This window comes from Halichoeres trimaculatus, unplaced genomic scaffold, assembly GCF_033239565.1.
Source record: "Halichoeres trimaculatus isolate MK-OKI-2021-1 unplaced genomic scaffold, fHalTri1.1 fHalTri1_scaffold_11, whole genome shotgun sequence".
In the NCBI taxonomy this organism is placed as follows: domain Eukaryota; kingdom Metazoa; phylum Chordata; class Actinopteri; order Labriformes; family Labridae; genus Halichoeres; species Halichoeres trimaculatus.
Genome location: NW_027437189.1, coordinates 5,457,109 through 5,473,237, shown reverse-complemented (window position 1 = coordinate 5,473,237; position 16,129 = coordinate 5,457,109). Strand labels below are relative to the sequence as shown.

General features: G+C 36.2%; 1 protein-coding gene across 1 annotated transcript in view; it reads right to left on the bottom strand.

Moving 5' to 3' along the window:
• Nucleotides 1–10,333: 10,333 nt before the first annotated feature.
• Nucleotides 10,334–16,129, bottom strand: part of LOC141799950 (uncharacterized) — a 33,705-nt gene continuing 27,909 nt past the window's right edge. The window contains exons 10-11 of the mRNA XM_074682380.1: nt 15,587–15,685; nt 10,334–13,509 (exon numbers count right to left, since the gene is read on the bottom strand). Coding sequence (XP_074538481.1) covers nt 13,337–13,509; nt 15,587–15,685 — 272 coding nt within the window. The 3' untranslated portion in view covers nt 10,334–13,336. The remainder of the gene's footprint in view (nt 13,510–15,586; nt 15,686–16,129) is intronic.

Below are 16,129 nucleotides of genomic sequence, written 5' to 3'. Positions count from 1 at the left end.
AGCAGACATTTTGAAAAGGGGCAAAATACAATTTAAATTGTTTCATCCTCAAGGGGATAGAATTTAATTATTTATTTATTTATTTCATCTATTTATCTATAAAGTATTTATTTATTTATTAACCTATTTATTAAATTTATTTATTTAATAAATTTATTTATTTATTTATCTTTTTATTTTCTTACAAGTTTTTAAAGAAACTTTTTTATCATGTTGAAAAGACAGAGGTCTTGAATCTATTTAATATGATACATTCAACAAAACAGGGATAATGATGTTTATACACCTTTTTCTGTAATTCATATACAATGATATGAAAAAAAAATTGTATTGTAAAAAAATACATGTATAGTTTTATTAATTTTGCAGTTTATACACATGTTCACACACTCCTACAGTACTCACATATTGAGATAAACCAAAGCCAAATGACATCAAATGCTCTCTAAAGTAATAACCTGTTCATTTGTGGATCATATGTTTTTACATTGCACCAGAAACCTTGAGTTTTTTCTTGTGTCACAAATTTTTCATATTTATTCGTGGCATTTGTTCAGTGCTTAACCTATTTTTAGTACATTCACGCTAAAATACTTTGAACTAGACTGCTCTTGTGAATTTGTTCAAATTTCTTCATTTTTTCTTAATGTAAAGTGACTCAAACAAGTTCACTGTCACATAAAACTTTAAATGTGTTAAAATAATTGATTGACGTTTTGAATAACATGTTGCGGCAGTCTTTGCTTGTTTTGGATAAAACTCCATGAAGATGTGAGCGTCTGAAGTTTGGATTGGTTGATGTAGGATTGTACTAATGCAGTTCAGAACTCAAATAAAGTAAATTTTTAATTTATTTATCAGTGGAATGATACAATAACTTTGTTTATGTCTTACTAATTCGGTCTTGGTATGGTTCATAGCTTTTTCATCTTGGGTGTATTATTACAGAGCAGCATTATGTCTGAATGCTCGTTTATTTAGCAGCTGTACTTTTCTTTTCAGTGAGAAGTTTTACACACTATACAGTCACTTTATATTCTTCTCCACTAGAAAAAAAGCAACTTTAAGAGTGTTTAAACTCACTTAAACCTGCTGTTTGATGAAAATACTTTCGATCTACATGTAACACTGCCACAAAAATCTTTCTGCTGCAAATAGCTTTTGATTTAACCCTCACCCCACAGCTGATACTTTGATTCCCTGACCCTGGTTGAATCTGAATGACAGGACTTTGTGCTGCATTGGATTACCCCTCTGATGGGGTTTAGATACTTTAATTCAAGCTGAGGATCTGAGCACTTCTTCCACCTCAGTCACAGAGCCGTATGTTTCCTTTCTTATGCAGATTTCTCTTCTTCCCTACAACAAAACCACTTCAGCCTCTGAGATGACGGCACTGAAACTGAGTAAAAGTCAATGAGCACTTTAAAACACAGAAAGTTCTTCAGGTAATGATCTCTCTTGAGGATTCAGATCACAATTTAAAGGTGAAAATGTGGACTGTAGGGATGTTGTGGTACAGGAAACTACATCAACGACTTTGAGAATCAGTTAAAGGCTTAAAAAATATTTACTTTTTAAAAGGTGTCAGTAGTAAATAAATCCAAAACTTTGTTCAAATTCAGCTCCTTGTTTTAGAATATTTGTTTTGGTGGTTGTTTCACTTTCCTTAGATTTTTGTTTTTTGATTTTTTTAAGGGGTTTAGGGAAAATTAGTATATTAGCGGATGTCGCTTCTTACTGTGGGAAACACTGTTTATGTGTTCTCTTTTTGCTAATTTCTGACATTTTTTAATCCAGAAGTCTTAAATCAATCCAAAAACAAAAATAAACAATTCTCAGGCACTAAATGTACTTTATCCCCCTACTAAGACAAAAAGTGTATAATTCTAAACATAGTGATAATCTAGTGAATGATTATCTAAACTAAAAGATTTTTTGTATTTATAAAGTTGTACATACAATGTCTTAGTTTCTTCATTTAAATAAACTTGCTAATTTAAAAAGAAAGAAAATTTGTAACATTAAAATTTTCAAAGTTTGCAAAATTTAAAAAAAAAATTCAAATGTAAAAAATATGCCAAAATTTTATACATTTGCAAAACAAATTAAAAGTTGTAATTTCAAAAATGTTATAAATAAAAAAAAGTAAAAATCTTAAAAATTGTAACAAAAAAGGACTTTAAATAATTTTCAAAAAGTTGCAGAAATTCAAAGAAATAAAATTGCAAAAAATTCAAATATTTGCAAAATCTGCAAAAAAAATTGGATTTTTATTTTGTAAAAAAATTGAAATAAAAAATGCAATATATGTATATATTTAAATTGCAAAAATCTTTTACAAATTTCGAAAGCTAATATTTAGTTTAACAAAATTTTAGTGCATGATTTTATACTCACTGTCAATATCTGTATTTATCAATACCCTCTGTTAGAAAAACAAAAATTCTTCATTTCAGTTATGTTTTTTTAATAGCTACCAGGAGCCACTGCAAAGGCGTCAAAGTCCCACATGAGGCTCCAGAGCCACAGGTTTCAGTCCTTTAGTCTAGAATCTTTAAGTTTTATACAATTTTTGCAAGTTTACCTTAAACATTCACTTCAGTGTAACTATCATGAGATGATAACAGGATTAACTTTTGGTTTTTGACTTTCGCTCTCACAAATTTGAAGATGTAGTCTCTGTAAAGTTGCAGTCTGCATATTTAAATTCTTTTACTATAAATATAAACCAGCTGACCCTCGATATCTGTTTTCCCCTGACTCTGTGCTTCATATGAGGTGTTTCTTGTATTCAAATGTGCCTTGGGGGCAGAGTTGTGTAGGACACGGAGAAATAAGGGGCTTATCCTCAGAAAGTGTTGAGGGAAGAGGGTAGGAAGGAATTCATCGGGGTGGGGTCCACAGAACCTAGAGCAAATTTGAAGAGGAGCAACAATGGTGTGAGCAGAGAGCAAAGAGAAGGAGGCTTACGGCATCAGTGTCTACATCTCTCAACACAAACAGCTCAGGGCTGCAGCCTTTGTCCCTCACACAGATCTCCTTTTCATACTCTTCCTCTCTGTGCCGCTTGCTCACAATGCAGGTGTTGGTCCTGCTCTGACAGGTCGGGTCTGAGCTGTTTGCCGTGAGGATGTCGCTCGTTTACAGGAGAGAAAAGTGACCAAATGGAAGAGGATTGTCCTCAGTGAGCAGAGATACTGTACCAGATAGCAAAGAGGATGAAACTATCTGGATGTCTGATAACGCCTGAATGAAACAGTCTGTTATCTACAAATCCTCTGCATATTCCTCATCGTGCACAGACAGACGCTTAGTTTACCTAAGGTCCTGGTTTGAGGGTAAAACTGCAGAATGACAGAGCACGCAGCTAATGAGCAGGTCAGCACAAAAGGTTTAGGTGTGACCTCAATTACAGGCAATCCCCTATCTGTGAGCTCACAAAGGGACTAAACATGCAATTAGAATAGCTCATAGGTAGGTGTGAAGGGGACAACAAAAGCCTGCAGAGAATCCACAGTCTTTAACACCTCCTGCTTGTTAGTTTATTTTTACTGCAGTGACGGCTGAGAGGAGAGAAAGTTGACAGACTCTGAGGAATCATAGCTGAGGAGAGAGGACCGGGCTGTTTGAAGTTCATTAAGGTGAAAGACGAGGAAGTGCAAAGAGTTTTTAAAAGCTCGCTGAGAAAGTGAGGCATGTATATTTAAAGAGAAACAAAACAAAGCTACAGATTAAAATCCTCAACCTCAGCAGAGAAAGCTGTCTGGATTTCATTAAATTAATGTTTTATGGTGTTAATCTGGCGGCTTTGTTTGTTTGAATTTTAAAAGTACTGAGATGAGGTCAACTCATCGTCTTTAGGGTTTAAAAAAATAGTGTCACTTCATGTAGTGCCATGTTGAATTGTATCTCATTGAGCCTTGTGGTATCGTATCATGTTACGTTTCGTTTTGTGTTGTCAGATTGCATTGTAACGTTTCGTGTCACGTAGTGTTGTGTCATTGTCTCGTCACGTTGTGTTGTTGTTCTGTTGTATCAGGTTGGATCATGTCATAGTTTCTTGTCTTATGATGTTGTCCTGAGTTGTCTCAGATCTTGTAGTATTGCATGTTAACATTGTTTCATCTTGTATCGTGATGGTTCAAGTTGTATTGTATTTTGTTTTGTATCCGGTTGTGATGAATTTTATTGTATCAAGTTGTGCCGTAACGAATTGTATCATTTTGTGTCGTATGACTGTGTCGTACTGTATTGTTTGGTATACCTCATGATACAATATGCATCCCGATACCTGGGTCATGATACGATAATATCACAACATATCAGCGGAGTGGCTCTTCAGCGCCATCTACTGCAGTGGAGGTGCAGAAGTGGTATTTTACTTCCAACTACTTCCTATCGTGATATATTGCCGAATTGATATTTTTTCACACCTCTAATTGTAATGTATTGTACCGTGCCGTGTGCTGTGTCATCGTCTCATCCTTTTGTGTCGTGTTTTATTTGACCGTGTCTTGTGTGGAATTGAATCATGTAGTCCCGCGTCATATTGTATCGTTTCGTGTTGTATCACCTTGAACTGGATCATGCAGTTTCACATGTTGTGTTGTGTCAGATTGCATTCTGTATAGTTTTGAATCTTGTTTTGTATTACATCATATTGATGTGTTTGTCACATTGTATAATTTCCTGTCATGCTGTGTTGTATTGGATTATGTTCTGCCTAGTGGGGTAGGATCGGGTCGTGTTGTACTTCATCAAATACATTTAAACAGTATCCCATCTATATATCTAACTTAATTAAATTATACAAAATGGTTTCACATCTGATGCCAAAACCTGAGTCGGAGGTTTTCTCTTTTTTTTTTTTCCCCTTTTTTTCTTTGTTTTCTTTAAATGATTTTTAGTGTTTTTCAAATAAATAATTTTTATTGTTTTTTAAAGATATTTTATTTTTTAAACAATTTTAACTGTTTTTTAATGATTTTTTTTTATAATTGTATTGTTTTTTTTAAATAATTTATATCATTTTTAAAAAAATATTTGTTATATTTTTTTCATATTTTTTCTTTTTCCAACAAAATTGTTACCATTTTTTTGTCTCCATAATTTTATTTGTTTATTTTTTTTTTCAAATAATTGTTTTTACAACATAATTGCATAACATTATTTTTTTATTATTATTATTTTGTTTCTTTAATTCATATAAACAGATATCCAACATCGTACAGCTTAAGTCATAGGCTTTATCTTGCGTTAGTTTTATCTCTGTCGTTTTTCGTGTTTTGTTTAAATGCTGGGTAAAGCATTTCAACATATAGAAATTGGACTTTTATTACCTTAAAGTTTTTTTCTCTTTTATGTATATGTATGTATGATGGTTTTTCTTTGTTTTCATTTTTCAAATTTAGCAGAATGTGATTGTTTTTGTTATCTTTTATTCTTGTTTTCATCCCGTACTGTTATATTTTAAAATAGGGGGCTGAAATTAGCATTTTGAATTCAGTGAAGTTGTAATTTAGTTATTTTAAGGAGCAGAATTTCAATGGCACGGATCACAAAGGGTCAATTGACCACAAACACATCACGGTTTCCAACCAGAACTCCAATTTTCCTCCCTAATGAGATTTTCCTGGGGCAGTAACACAAATGGAGAGATGTAAGCAGAGTGTGAATGTTATCAAGCTCTCCCACCTCTTTACTATCTGCCCCCCTCTTCCAGACCTCCTCCCACTCTTTGTCCTTTGTCATTACTCTTATCAGGACCACTCTATCATTCTTTCTAAACAGTCGTGGCGCTGAAACCGCTTGCAAATGTAAGTATGTCTTTGTTTAGGGCCGGGCAGGGGCCCGCCTTCCCGCTCCCTCCTGGGTGCAGGCTGATTGACGGCCCTCTGCTGGGTGAGTGACAGGCGGCGTTGGTGGGGCCGTGATGTGCTGGTGTGACAGCTGGTGCTGCTGCCTCCCTGTGTCGGTGTGCTGCAGCCCCACAGGGTCCCTCAGCTGGAGAGTCCTGGTCCGGTTAGCCCAGCCTGGTCGGGGTAGTGTCCCGGTGTGCTCGTTGTTGCAGATCAGCTTGTTAGGCTGCTGCACCCTGTTTGTACAAATCATGTGGAGCACAGGGGGAAGACTCCAGGTGTTTCTTTTCTTTCCTGTCTTCATGTTTCAGGGACGGGTCAATTTGTTGGAGAGTCCTAACATGCATCCTACACGACCTGTTTTGTCTTTCTTTTCTTTTTTTTTTTTTTTTAAAGTGGTCATCATTTTTTTCTTTTTTTTTTAACACATTTTTATTTATTAATTTTTTCCTGTAAACTGGTACAATAATAATGATAGAATTGTTTAAAGCTCAGCGAGAATAGGTGTAATAATCATGATAGAAAAATCTAAAAATAAATACATTTTTTTAAAAATATTTTTATTTATTAAATAAATTAATTTATAAATAAATAAATAAATACATTTATTAAATAAATAAATAAATAAATAACACAATTAATAAATTAAGTAATAAAATAAATCAATCATTCAGAGTAAAAGAAGAAAGGAAGAAAAGAAAGAAAAGGATAACAAAAAAACAAAATCACAACAGAACAAAAATAAATAAATAATAATTATAATCAAACAAAAAAAAGGCATAAATCAAGCACAGATGTTGGACACTAAGTTGCCCCATAATCTGAATTATGAGATCCTGATATTTTTAATTTAGTTTAAAGAAAGTTAATCCAACCTCTGTAGGGTTTTGGAAAATTAGTTCGACAACAAAAGCAACTGAAGAAGTCGTTCAGTCGTTTATAGAGTAATGATGATTTGATTTACCTTAAATATATAAATTTCTTTTTAATACGACGAAAATGAATCTGTTTCTTGTTTAAATTTGTTGAACTCGTTAAAAACAGACTGTTAACTGACTTCTCTACCAGCTGCCTTTTCTCTGGTATGTTTCCTGTACCGATCTCATTCATTATCATCTGTTAATGCATCATTTGTCTCCTGTGGTCGCCACAGAGAGGAGCTGTATCTGGATCAATTATCATTGTATTCAACAACACACAACAAAATGAGGGGTGAAACTCCCTTTGGTGCTTTAAAATTCACACTTAGTCTCCTGAGACCCTGCCAACATTACATTTCTGCCTCTCAGACCCACGATACTTCATTTTTTAAAACCCTTTGACCTATTCGCCACAGTTAGGGACGCTGCCCACGTCATCTCAGGTCTTGCTTATCCCAAATAGAAAGAAGAAATAAAAAAAATGCACAGCAGACAAAAGCCCAAATATACTCTCTCTAATCCCAGAGAGTTGTCAGAGAGACTGTAATGCAGTTCTGGTGTTAATCTGTAATTTAACAGCCTCAAAGACAATCAGAATATTCCACCAAAAGGCCATTCGTCACTGTCGCGAAAAACAATACACCCAACAAGTCACCGGCTCGGTCTCTGTGGATGAACTGCAGCTGGAAACTTCTGTTTCAAAGCAGCGAATAACTGCTCTCATGTCATTTTTAAATCGATGTAAGGTGCTTATGAGGTTCTAGATGCACTGATTCTGTAAGTAGTAGCCAGTAATTTGGGGAACTGTCCCGGATTTAGGAGACGTCACAAAATGCGTGCTGTAACCGAATCGCTTGGTAGAAACGGGACTCAGGTACCTTCTTGGGTGGCAAAAACATGCGCTGTATGGGCTTTTGTTTTGATTTTTTTCTTTTCACCCCAGCCCTTCAAAAAGTCCAAGCACGCCACTGGTCTAATACCATATCATGGAGTACAGCCTCACCGACAAAGATGGATGGGGATATGGACTTACAGAAAACTGTGGTGGCCCTAAAATGCAAAAAATAACAACTAAACAAAAAACTGAACAACAAATAGTAGAGAGGGATGGGGATATGGTGGCCCTAAAGTGCAAGAAATAAATGAACAACAAATGGTAAAACAAAAATAAGTCGCTTTCTTATATTTTGATGGTACGGGTCGGTAACTTGGGGAATTGTCTCTGTTTTAGTCAAAGGTGAACGCCCCCCGAAAAAGGACCAAAAAAAAACATGAATGAGGAATTGGTGGCCCTAAAGTGCAAAAAAAAAAAAAACTAAACAAAAAAACGAACAAAAAATAGAAAAAAAAAATTAACTTGTTTTCTTATATTTTGATAGTAAGAGTTACTAATGTGGAGAGCTGTCTAACTTTTAGTCAAAGAAAATGCCTAAACAAAAATAAAACAAAACAAAGATGGATTGGGACATGGGCGAACAGAAAACTATGGTGGCCCTTAAGTGCAAAAAATAACAACTTAACAAAAAACTGAACAACAAATTTTTTTTTTTCTTATATTTTGATGGTGTGAGTCGGTGGTTTGAGAAATGTCCCAGCTTTCAAAGGAAACGCCTCAAAGAGAAAGATGGATGGAGATATGGTGGCCCTAAAGTGCAATAAAACTGAGCCACAAATAATAAAACAAAATAAGTTTTTCTTATATATTTTGATGGTATGGGTCAGTAATTTGGGGAATTGTCACTGTTTTAGTCAAAGGTTAATACCTCCGAAAAAATAAACAAAAAAACTAAAATGAATGAGGAAATGGTGGCCCTAAAGTGAAAAAAAAAATGAACAAAAAAAAAGAAAAACAAAATAAACTTGTTTTCTTACATTTTGATGGTAAGAGTTACTAATGTGAAGAGCTGCGTAAGTTTTAGTAAAAAAAATGCCTAAACAAAAACAAAACAAAACAAAGATAGATGGATATGAACTAACAGCAAACTATGGTGGCCCTTAAGTGCAAAAAATTTACATCTAAACAAAAAACTGAACAACAAGTAGAAAAGCAAGTTGCTTTCCTGTATTTTGATGGTGTGGGTCGGTGGTTTGAGAAATGTCCCGGCTTTCAAAGGAAACGCCTCAAAGAAAAAGATGGATGGGGATATGGTGACCCTAAAGTGCAAAAAAACAACCAAACAAAAAACTGAACAAGAAATGGAAAAAAAAAATAAGTTGATTTCTTATATATTAAAGGTACGGATTGGTAATTTGGGGAACTGTCCCATTTTTAAGTCAAAGGATCGCCACAAAATACTTGCCGTACGGAAACAACTGAATCAAACAGCTTGGTGGAAACTGGGCTTAAAGACCCACCAGTTAGACAGAGATGTGTCAGCATATGTGGTATTTAAAGGGCCAAGATCCTTTTTTTTAATCCACCTCAGTTGCTTTTTTATTTTTTGATTTAAGTCAGATGAAAAAATCCTCTTCACAACTGACCATTTTAATAACCTTACCTTCATTTTTCAACCCTTGTTTTGTTTTTATCTCCTGCATAGTGAAAGTTTGGGGGACTATTAAAAGACGAGCGTGAACCACACACGTTAGAACAAAATGTTAGTCTCTGTATGTTTTATTTTATGGCCCCAGCCTCACAGCGAGCAGCTAATGAGGTTATTGGGCATCTGTGACGTGACATCTACATTTTGGCCTATTTGTGAAACAATGGTAACAAGGAAGCCGGGGACATTGGGCTCTGTGTTTTCCAACTCAAAATAACAAAGGCGAGCGGCCGCTGGTGGGAGGCTGTGCTCTCATGGAAATGAGCAACTGAACCAACAATGTAGCGCCTAATCTCTTCAGAGAGAGGAATCAGTTACACAGCAGTATGCACCCCTCAATGCTTTTCATTAGAGTCAGCGTGCTATTGAGGCAGTCACTCCACCCCCCTGACTCGCACACAAACACACACCCACACACACACAACCACACAACACTGGTGTGTAGCCACAGGCTCTGCTCATACATGCACCAGATACAAGCTAGCCCCCCAACAACAGAAGGGCTGGAATAAGTGGGGCAGAGGGTGGTATGGGGGTGCGAGGCCTCAAAGCATGGGATTAGAGTTAATGTGCCCTCCCTGGGTTATAATCTCTTCAGAGGGGGACTTTGTTTGAGGGGCTTGAGGGCAGTAAGATAAGTATCTATTACAGAAACTCCCTCTTATCCCCCCCAACATCCTCGCTTCAAAAATGAAGCACAAAAACACTTGCCTCTGTTCCCCTCTGTGTCGTCTGATATCCAAGACCCAAAAGCAAGTGCTGCCCTTTTCAGCTAATCAGGAATTAGGGTCTAAAGCCGTATGGAGAGTTAGCAGGGCCCATATTTACTCCATCTGTGGCCCACAAAGTCAGGTGGTTAAAGTGAGATCAATGGCGGCTTAAAAAAGCAGAGTTATTGTGTTTAAAGCGAAAGAAGCACCATCACAGGTTCTTCACGAGACACCGAGCGAGCAGAAACACGGATACACACTTTGATATAAAATACAGTTTAATACCAAAATAACTTCATCATATAAATACTGTGCAAATATGTAACAGAGGCAGATTGGAATGAACTTCAAAATTAACAATGGTGAGAAATTACAAAAATCTTTGAGGAGCAAATTTTTAAACAACAAATCAAAATGTCTGAAGCCTTGCCAAAAAAAAAGTGTAAAACTGTGAGTATCATTGAGAAATTTCACAATGTGATAGTGCAACTTCTGTTGGAAAAAGTTTACAAAGCTTAAAGTTTAACCAGCAGTTTGAGAGAGAAGTTTTCTCGTAAGTCACGGAAAATATCGTAAAATCTTAACAAATTAAAAAATAACACTCCTCTCGTAGCTGACAGCTAGATTTTGAATTGAGAAGGACTCACTATTTTTGACCCAAAGGTGTTCCTGTACACTGCTTCATAAGCTGTTTTCACACATGGTCCACACCCCTTAAAAATCCCAGAAATTATCTCAGGGGGCTGCATGTGTGAACGCAAATGGACAAATTTTTTCCCGCAGCTTATTACAGAATCTAAACCCCCCCCTCCCCTTTGAGAATTTAGGGAAGAGCTGATGCAAGACCACCGGGACGTCCTCAATGAGCTGGTTGGAGGGGATAATGATGCTTAACTAGTGCAACCTTTGTGCACAAAATAGAGCTCCTGCTTTCCTTTTCCAAGTCCTAGAAATTCAAGAAAAACACACTCAACAGGAAAAAGTAAGAAGACTTCCTGATGACAGATTGGTGTTAAAATGAAGACATTTAAACTGATCTAAAGAGAGAGTTTTTGGTTTCTAAGTCTGCATGTAGCCGCACCCAGAGCTCTTCAAACTTACGCCTTTTTCTGAGTCCATGAAGCTCAACCTTCCTCTGTTTTTTAATTATTTTAACACATGCCAGTGACATTAAGTGGCCTCAATTAAGACTACTTTCTTAGTATCTATATATATAAATACATATACGCCTGATGGTAACTCGTGATTGAAAATGAGATTATCAGCACTAAATTAGGTGATTTTTGGGTACCAAATAGGGATGGAATGGTTTATGAAGAAAACACGAGCCGTTTGGTTTTCCTCTCTCAGTTCGGGCGCATGTTCGATCGGTATTTTTCTTTTTTCTTCGTTTTACAGCTCTGTTTGAAGCCAGTATGTAGCTCCGATGATACGCATGTACAATGCAAGGCGAAGGATACAGTGGAACAGTTATGGGGAGGCGTGTCTGTTGTTTTGGAGTTTGGAATCTGACGTTAAAGCGTGTTTTGATCTCCGCAATGGTCAAAGTGAGCTATTGTGAGCCCCTCTTTCACCCAAAACACAGACAGACAGTCCTCCTCACTTACAGCAGATAAAAGCATGCAAGTGTGTGTCCCATAATGGTCACTTCTGCCGGTCCCCAGTGCAGATAAAGGAGGAGGGTTGATATTTAGACATTAAAAGAAACAAGAATGGCCTGAAAGAAGTTAATTTGTGATTTTAAAAATATTTATGATGTTGAGTTTTACCTGCTTTCTGTCTATCCAACGTTATTTCTCTGTATTACAGAGTCCATGACAATTACATGAAAATGGATTATTACTCATATTAGACAGAAGCGTCATTTAGTGGCTTTAAATGACTTCTGGGACAGACAATAGAGACTTTCCTTACTGAAGAGCTGGCATGTTGAAATTAGCGATGTTTCACTCACCATTAATGATGTTTTAAAGGGGAAAAAGACTCATTCTTTCAGGTTTTTCGTGACTATACATGACAGAATTGACTAAAACAATCTGTTAATGGTGGATTATTGGGGTATTTGGTAAAAATAAAGGTGTTAAACCGTGGATTTTGTGAACCGTTCCATCCCTTGTACTAAACTGTACAAAGTTTGCTTGTTGTTACATTTCAAACAAAAGCACTCTTTGTCTCTTTGCAAACTGGGAAAAGTTGATTTGAACGAAGATAATCATTGTTAAGAATAGGATATTCCCCCTTAAAACAAAAGCAGGTGTTAGAGTCGCATTCTCAAGAAAGTAGGTGCAAGTGCTCATGGGAAATGGAGTCTTTATCCTGGAAAATCTCAAACTTTTCTATAAAGTCCTCACTGTGCCTGTAAGATTGTAAACTTTTAACATAAAGTTGGAAACAGTAAAAATATTTTCAATATTTTTTTATAGAAATCAATGAGAGTTTGAAATTGAAAAATCAAGAATAAGGACCAGGAGTGTATTTTTTAAAAGCGCGTCATTGGATGTAACTTCTGTAGAGGAAATGTTAAAAGCGTTTAAAGCACCAATGATTTTTAGAGCGATATGATATTAAATTAGCATTTTTAGGGGATACATCTTGATATTTTTCTTACTGGCAACTAATTCAAAAAGGAAAAACTAAACTAGCATAAATGAAGCTGGATTTGTTGTCGGTATAAATGTAGGTAAAGTTTACTCGTCTGAGCTGTTTAGCTTCATATTAAATAAGGAAAACAACACAGTCCCACAGTGTTGGGTTTGAAAATTGAAGCTTAAAAAAACGTCCTGAAAAAACCTGAACACCCTCCTTCTGCTGGGTAAACTTTAGAGCCTGCTGAAAAAATCCTGAATCAAAACACCTGCGAACTGTTTTAACGGCTGCAGTTCTTGAAAAGGTACTTTAAATGTTTTCATTGCTTTTATAGACATTTAAAGTCAGCGTCTCACTGTTAAAAAACAAGCTTAATGAATCTGTGGCCTGAGCTGATTTAAGTTTTGTAAGGCGTACGTAACATTTAGCAACAATCACATCTTTAAGGCTTTTAGAGGAAATACTTTAGCGGTAAGCTTTACAATTTATAACACACATTTAGGCAAAGCATCATCTGCACCATCGCCTTTTCAAAGTAAAAGCGTCTTTGTTCAGTACGTATTAGAGTGGTTCAGGAGTATCTGTGCATGTGTGACGTGTTCACATAACTTCAGTATGTACATGTATGAACACTTCCTCTTATGTGTGTTAAATATGTGATTCTTCTGATCAGCTGGATAAGTGAGTGTTAGGTTAAACGTCTTCCCTGATTTCCCTCAGCGGGAGAATTTCCTGGGTCTGAAAGCGGGAAGGGCGAGCTGATGTGTCGCCGTCCTCTCCTCCTCGATGGCAGCGAGCTCCTCCGCTGAGCCCCACTTCTTCTTTGAGTGAAATAAAGACGCCAACTTCCTGTTTTTGTTCCTTTCTCTGACCTGAGTGACCTGGAACTCTGTGATAGCAAGAAAGGAAAGATTGTTAACCCAAAACTTTGTTGGTGTAAAAGCAAAACTAAAAAGTGGAAACACTTTGACTGTTTCTGGCAACCTCTAGGTTTGTAAGAAAATCTATTTGAAGCAAAAGTTTGTCTTCTTGCAGAGAGCTAAATGAGAAAATTAACTTAATCAATCTCAAACCCGACTTTTGAAGCACTCAAAAACCATTTTTTATTCTTAATAGCTCAGCTGTTTCTATATTTTATTAAAATTAAATATATCACCTGAGCGTGACTAGCTTATCCTCTCTGTTTCAGCCATAATGCTAAGCTAAGCTAAATGGCTATTAGCTGTAGTTTCATATTTGGCACAAAGACATCAAACATTATCACAAGTCATTTCTTACTTAAAAAATACAACAATTCTATACAATTTTTCACATTTTCCTTTCAAAATAAAAGTATATTCAATTTTTTTGATGAATTAATTTTGAATTAAACCAGCCCGCATTGACTATGGAATCACAAAAACGTTATTATTCTGTAATATTTAGTCAACAAACTCTCGTTCTCAAATGAAAGCTAACATTCTGTCTCTACGTTACTTAAAGCTCCTGTGAGAAACTTTCAGTTTGTTTTGATTTTGGCGCCCCCTGTGGGCTCAACACTACCCTTATTTCTCTTCTTGATTTTTTTGAACAAAAAATGATTGACTGCAACAAAATCCTTGAATTTCAGAAAATAAATTTAAGGCTGTTTCAAGAATGAGCCGTAATCCACGTCGTCTGACACCTACCCCCCTCCAGGGGTTTTAGACTAGGGGTGTGCCATATCGTACCATCTACGATAATACCAGTACAAATTTTTTAATGATATAAATTTGTCATTTCGTGATATTTTTAGTGCAGAGACACAATGATGTATGACGCTCCCTGCTGTGTACAAAACAACAATGGTCAAGAGTGAAAGTAGCACGGTGGCATCAACTTTATCTTTGCATGAGGATTTAGAGCCTAAAAGAGGAGCTACCTCAGTGATGTGCAGGTGGTTTGGCTGAACAAAGATCAGACACGCAGCAAAACACATTAAATACAAAATGTGCAAGAGAACTAAACCGTGAAGGTTGGCAACACCACAAACATGTTCCTCCACCTAAAGCTGAAACACACGGCCGAATACAACCAGGCTATGAAGACATGTCAGGACGTTGAGAAAGCTACGTTATCATTGGTGGATTTTCAGCCTCAGACGTGTGGTCGAGCCGAACGTCCGAACCCTTTATCAGCATTACCCCTAATTCACACATAAAGCGTGAGCTCCGCGCCCCACAGCACAGCGCTGATATCAGCTGGATACCTGAGATCACGAGATCACAGTAGAACCACATGTTCCTGCAGGAATCCACCCATGACAACTAACTTTCATGGTAATTTATTAGCATATTAAACTCATCTGGCCCTCCCCAAACTTCAGCTCCTTCAGTCCATGCCTTCTCCTTTCTGTTGGTGTCCTTATAGAAAGAATGTGTTGTGTCGTTTTTCACCTGCAAGATTAACTTTTCCTCCTCCAAAACGTCAGATTTCCTCTGGATCTGACCTACTTACTATGTTTACTTTTCAAGCTTCTGTAGTAGTAGTAAATGATTGTACTGTTTGTGCAATAAAAATGTTGTTGTTCAGAAGCAGCAACCACTAATAATATCACAAATTTCCTTAAAAACATCATGATATAATTTTGGGGCTATATCACCTACCCCTATTCCAGACATTAAAAAAAAAAAAACACTCATAAAAAAAATTAACCTCTTCGCTGTTGGTCTTCATTGCTTTTTTGGGTCATTTAGTTGCTTAAGTGTAAATTTCAATGTGTTAGCACATAGCAACTAAAAAAATCCTCACAGGAGCTTTAAGTTGATCCTTATATTTTTTAAATTTTTGCTCTTTTTCAAACCAGATATTTAAAGAATGGTCACATGTAAAGAAACCAGGAACCACAGATTTATTATTTTAAGAAAATGGATGTAAAACATTAACGAGTGTCTTCAGAAAGAAATCATCAGATTGAAGAAGATGAATCAGTTAAATGAGATACTCACGCAGCTCACACTCCACTTCCTCTGGAGCCTCTGGTTCTTTGATTTTCAGATAATGGCAGGCGAGATGGCCGCTGTAGTCCCTTAAATTCTCTTTAGCACCTGAGGAGGGAAAAATAAAACCTTTGATAACTGAAACAAAAAAAGGAGGTGAACAGAAGCAAAAGAAACCTTATGATCCCAAAGAAAACCAAAGTACGCATGTTAGATTAAAATCTGCTGTAAGTCTGGGATTAATTTGCTGCACTTTTACCGTAAAATCTTATATTCTTTGACACAGACTGGGAGTTTAGAAACATTCACTGAGGTTTTCTTTCTTTTTCTTTCTTTTTTTTTTAATGTTTGTTTGTACTTAAAGCTCCTGTGAGGAGTCTTTAACAGTCAATTAAAAGATTACAATTAATTTGTATGAGCCACAGATGAAACCAAAAACCCAGATATGACGCTGATCATTCTTATATAATTATTTTAAATAGCTGCTGTTAACCTAAAGCTGCTGCTGGGGGGTAGGTGTCAGAAAAAGTATTAAAAGCATGCAGCAGAAAG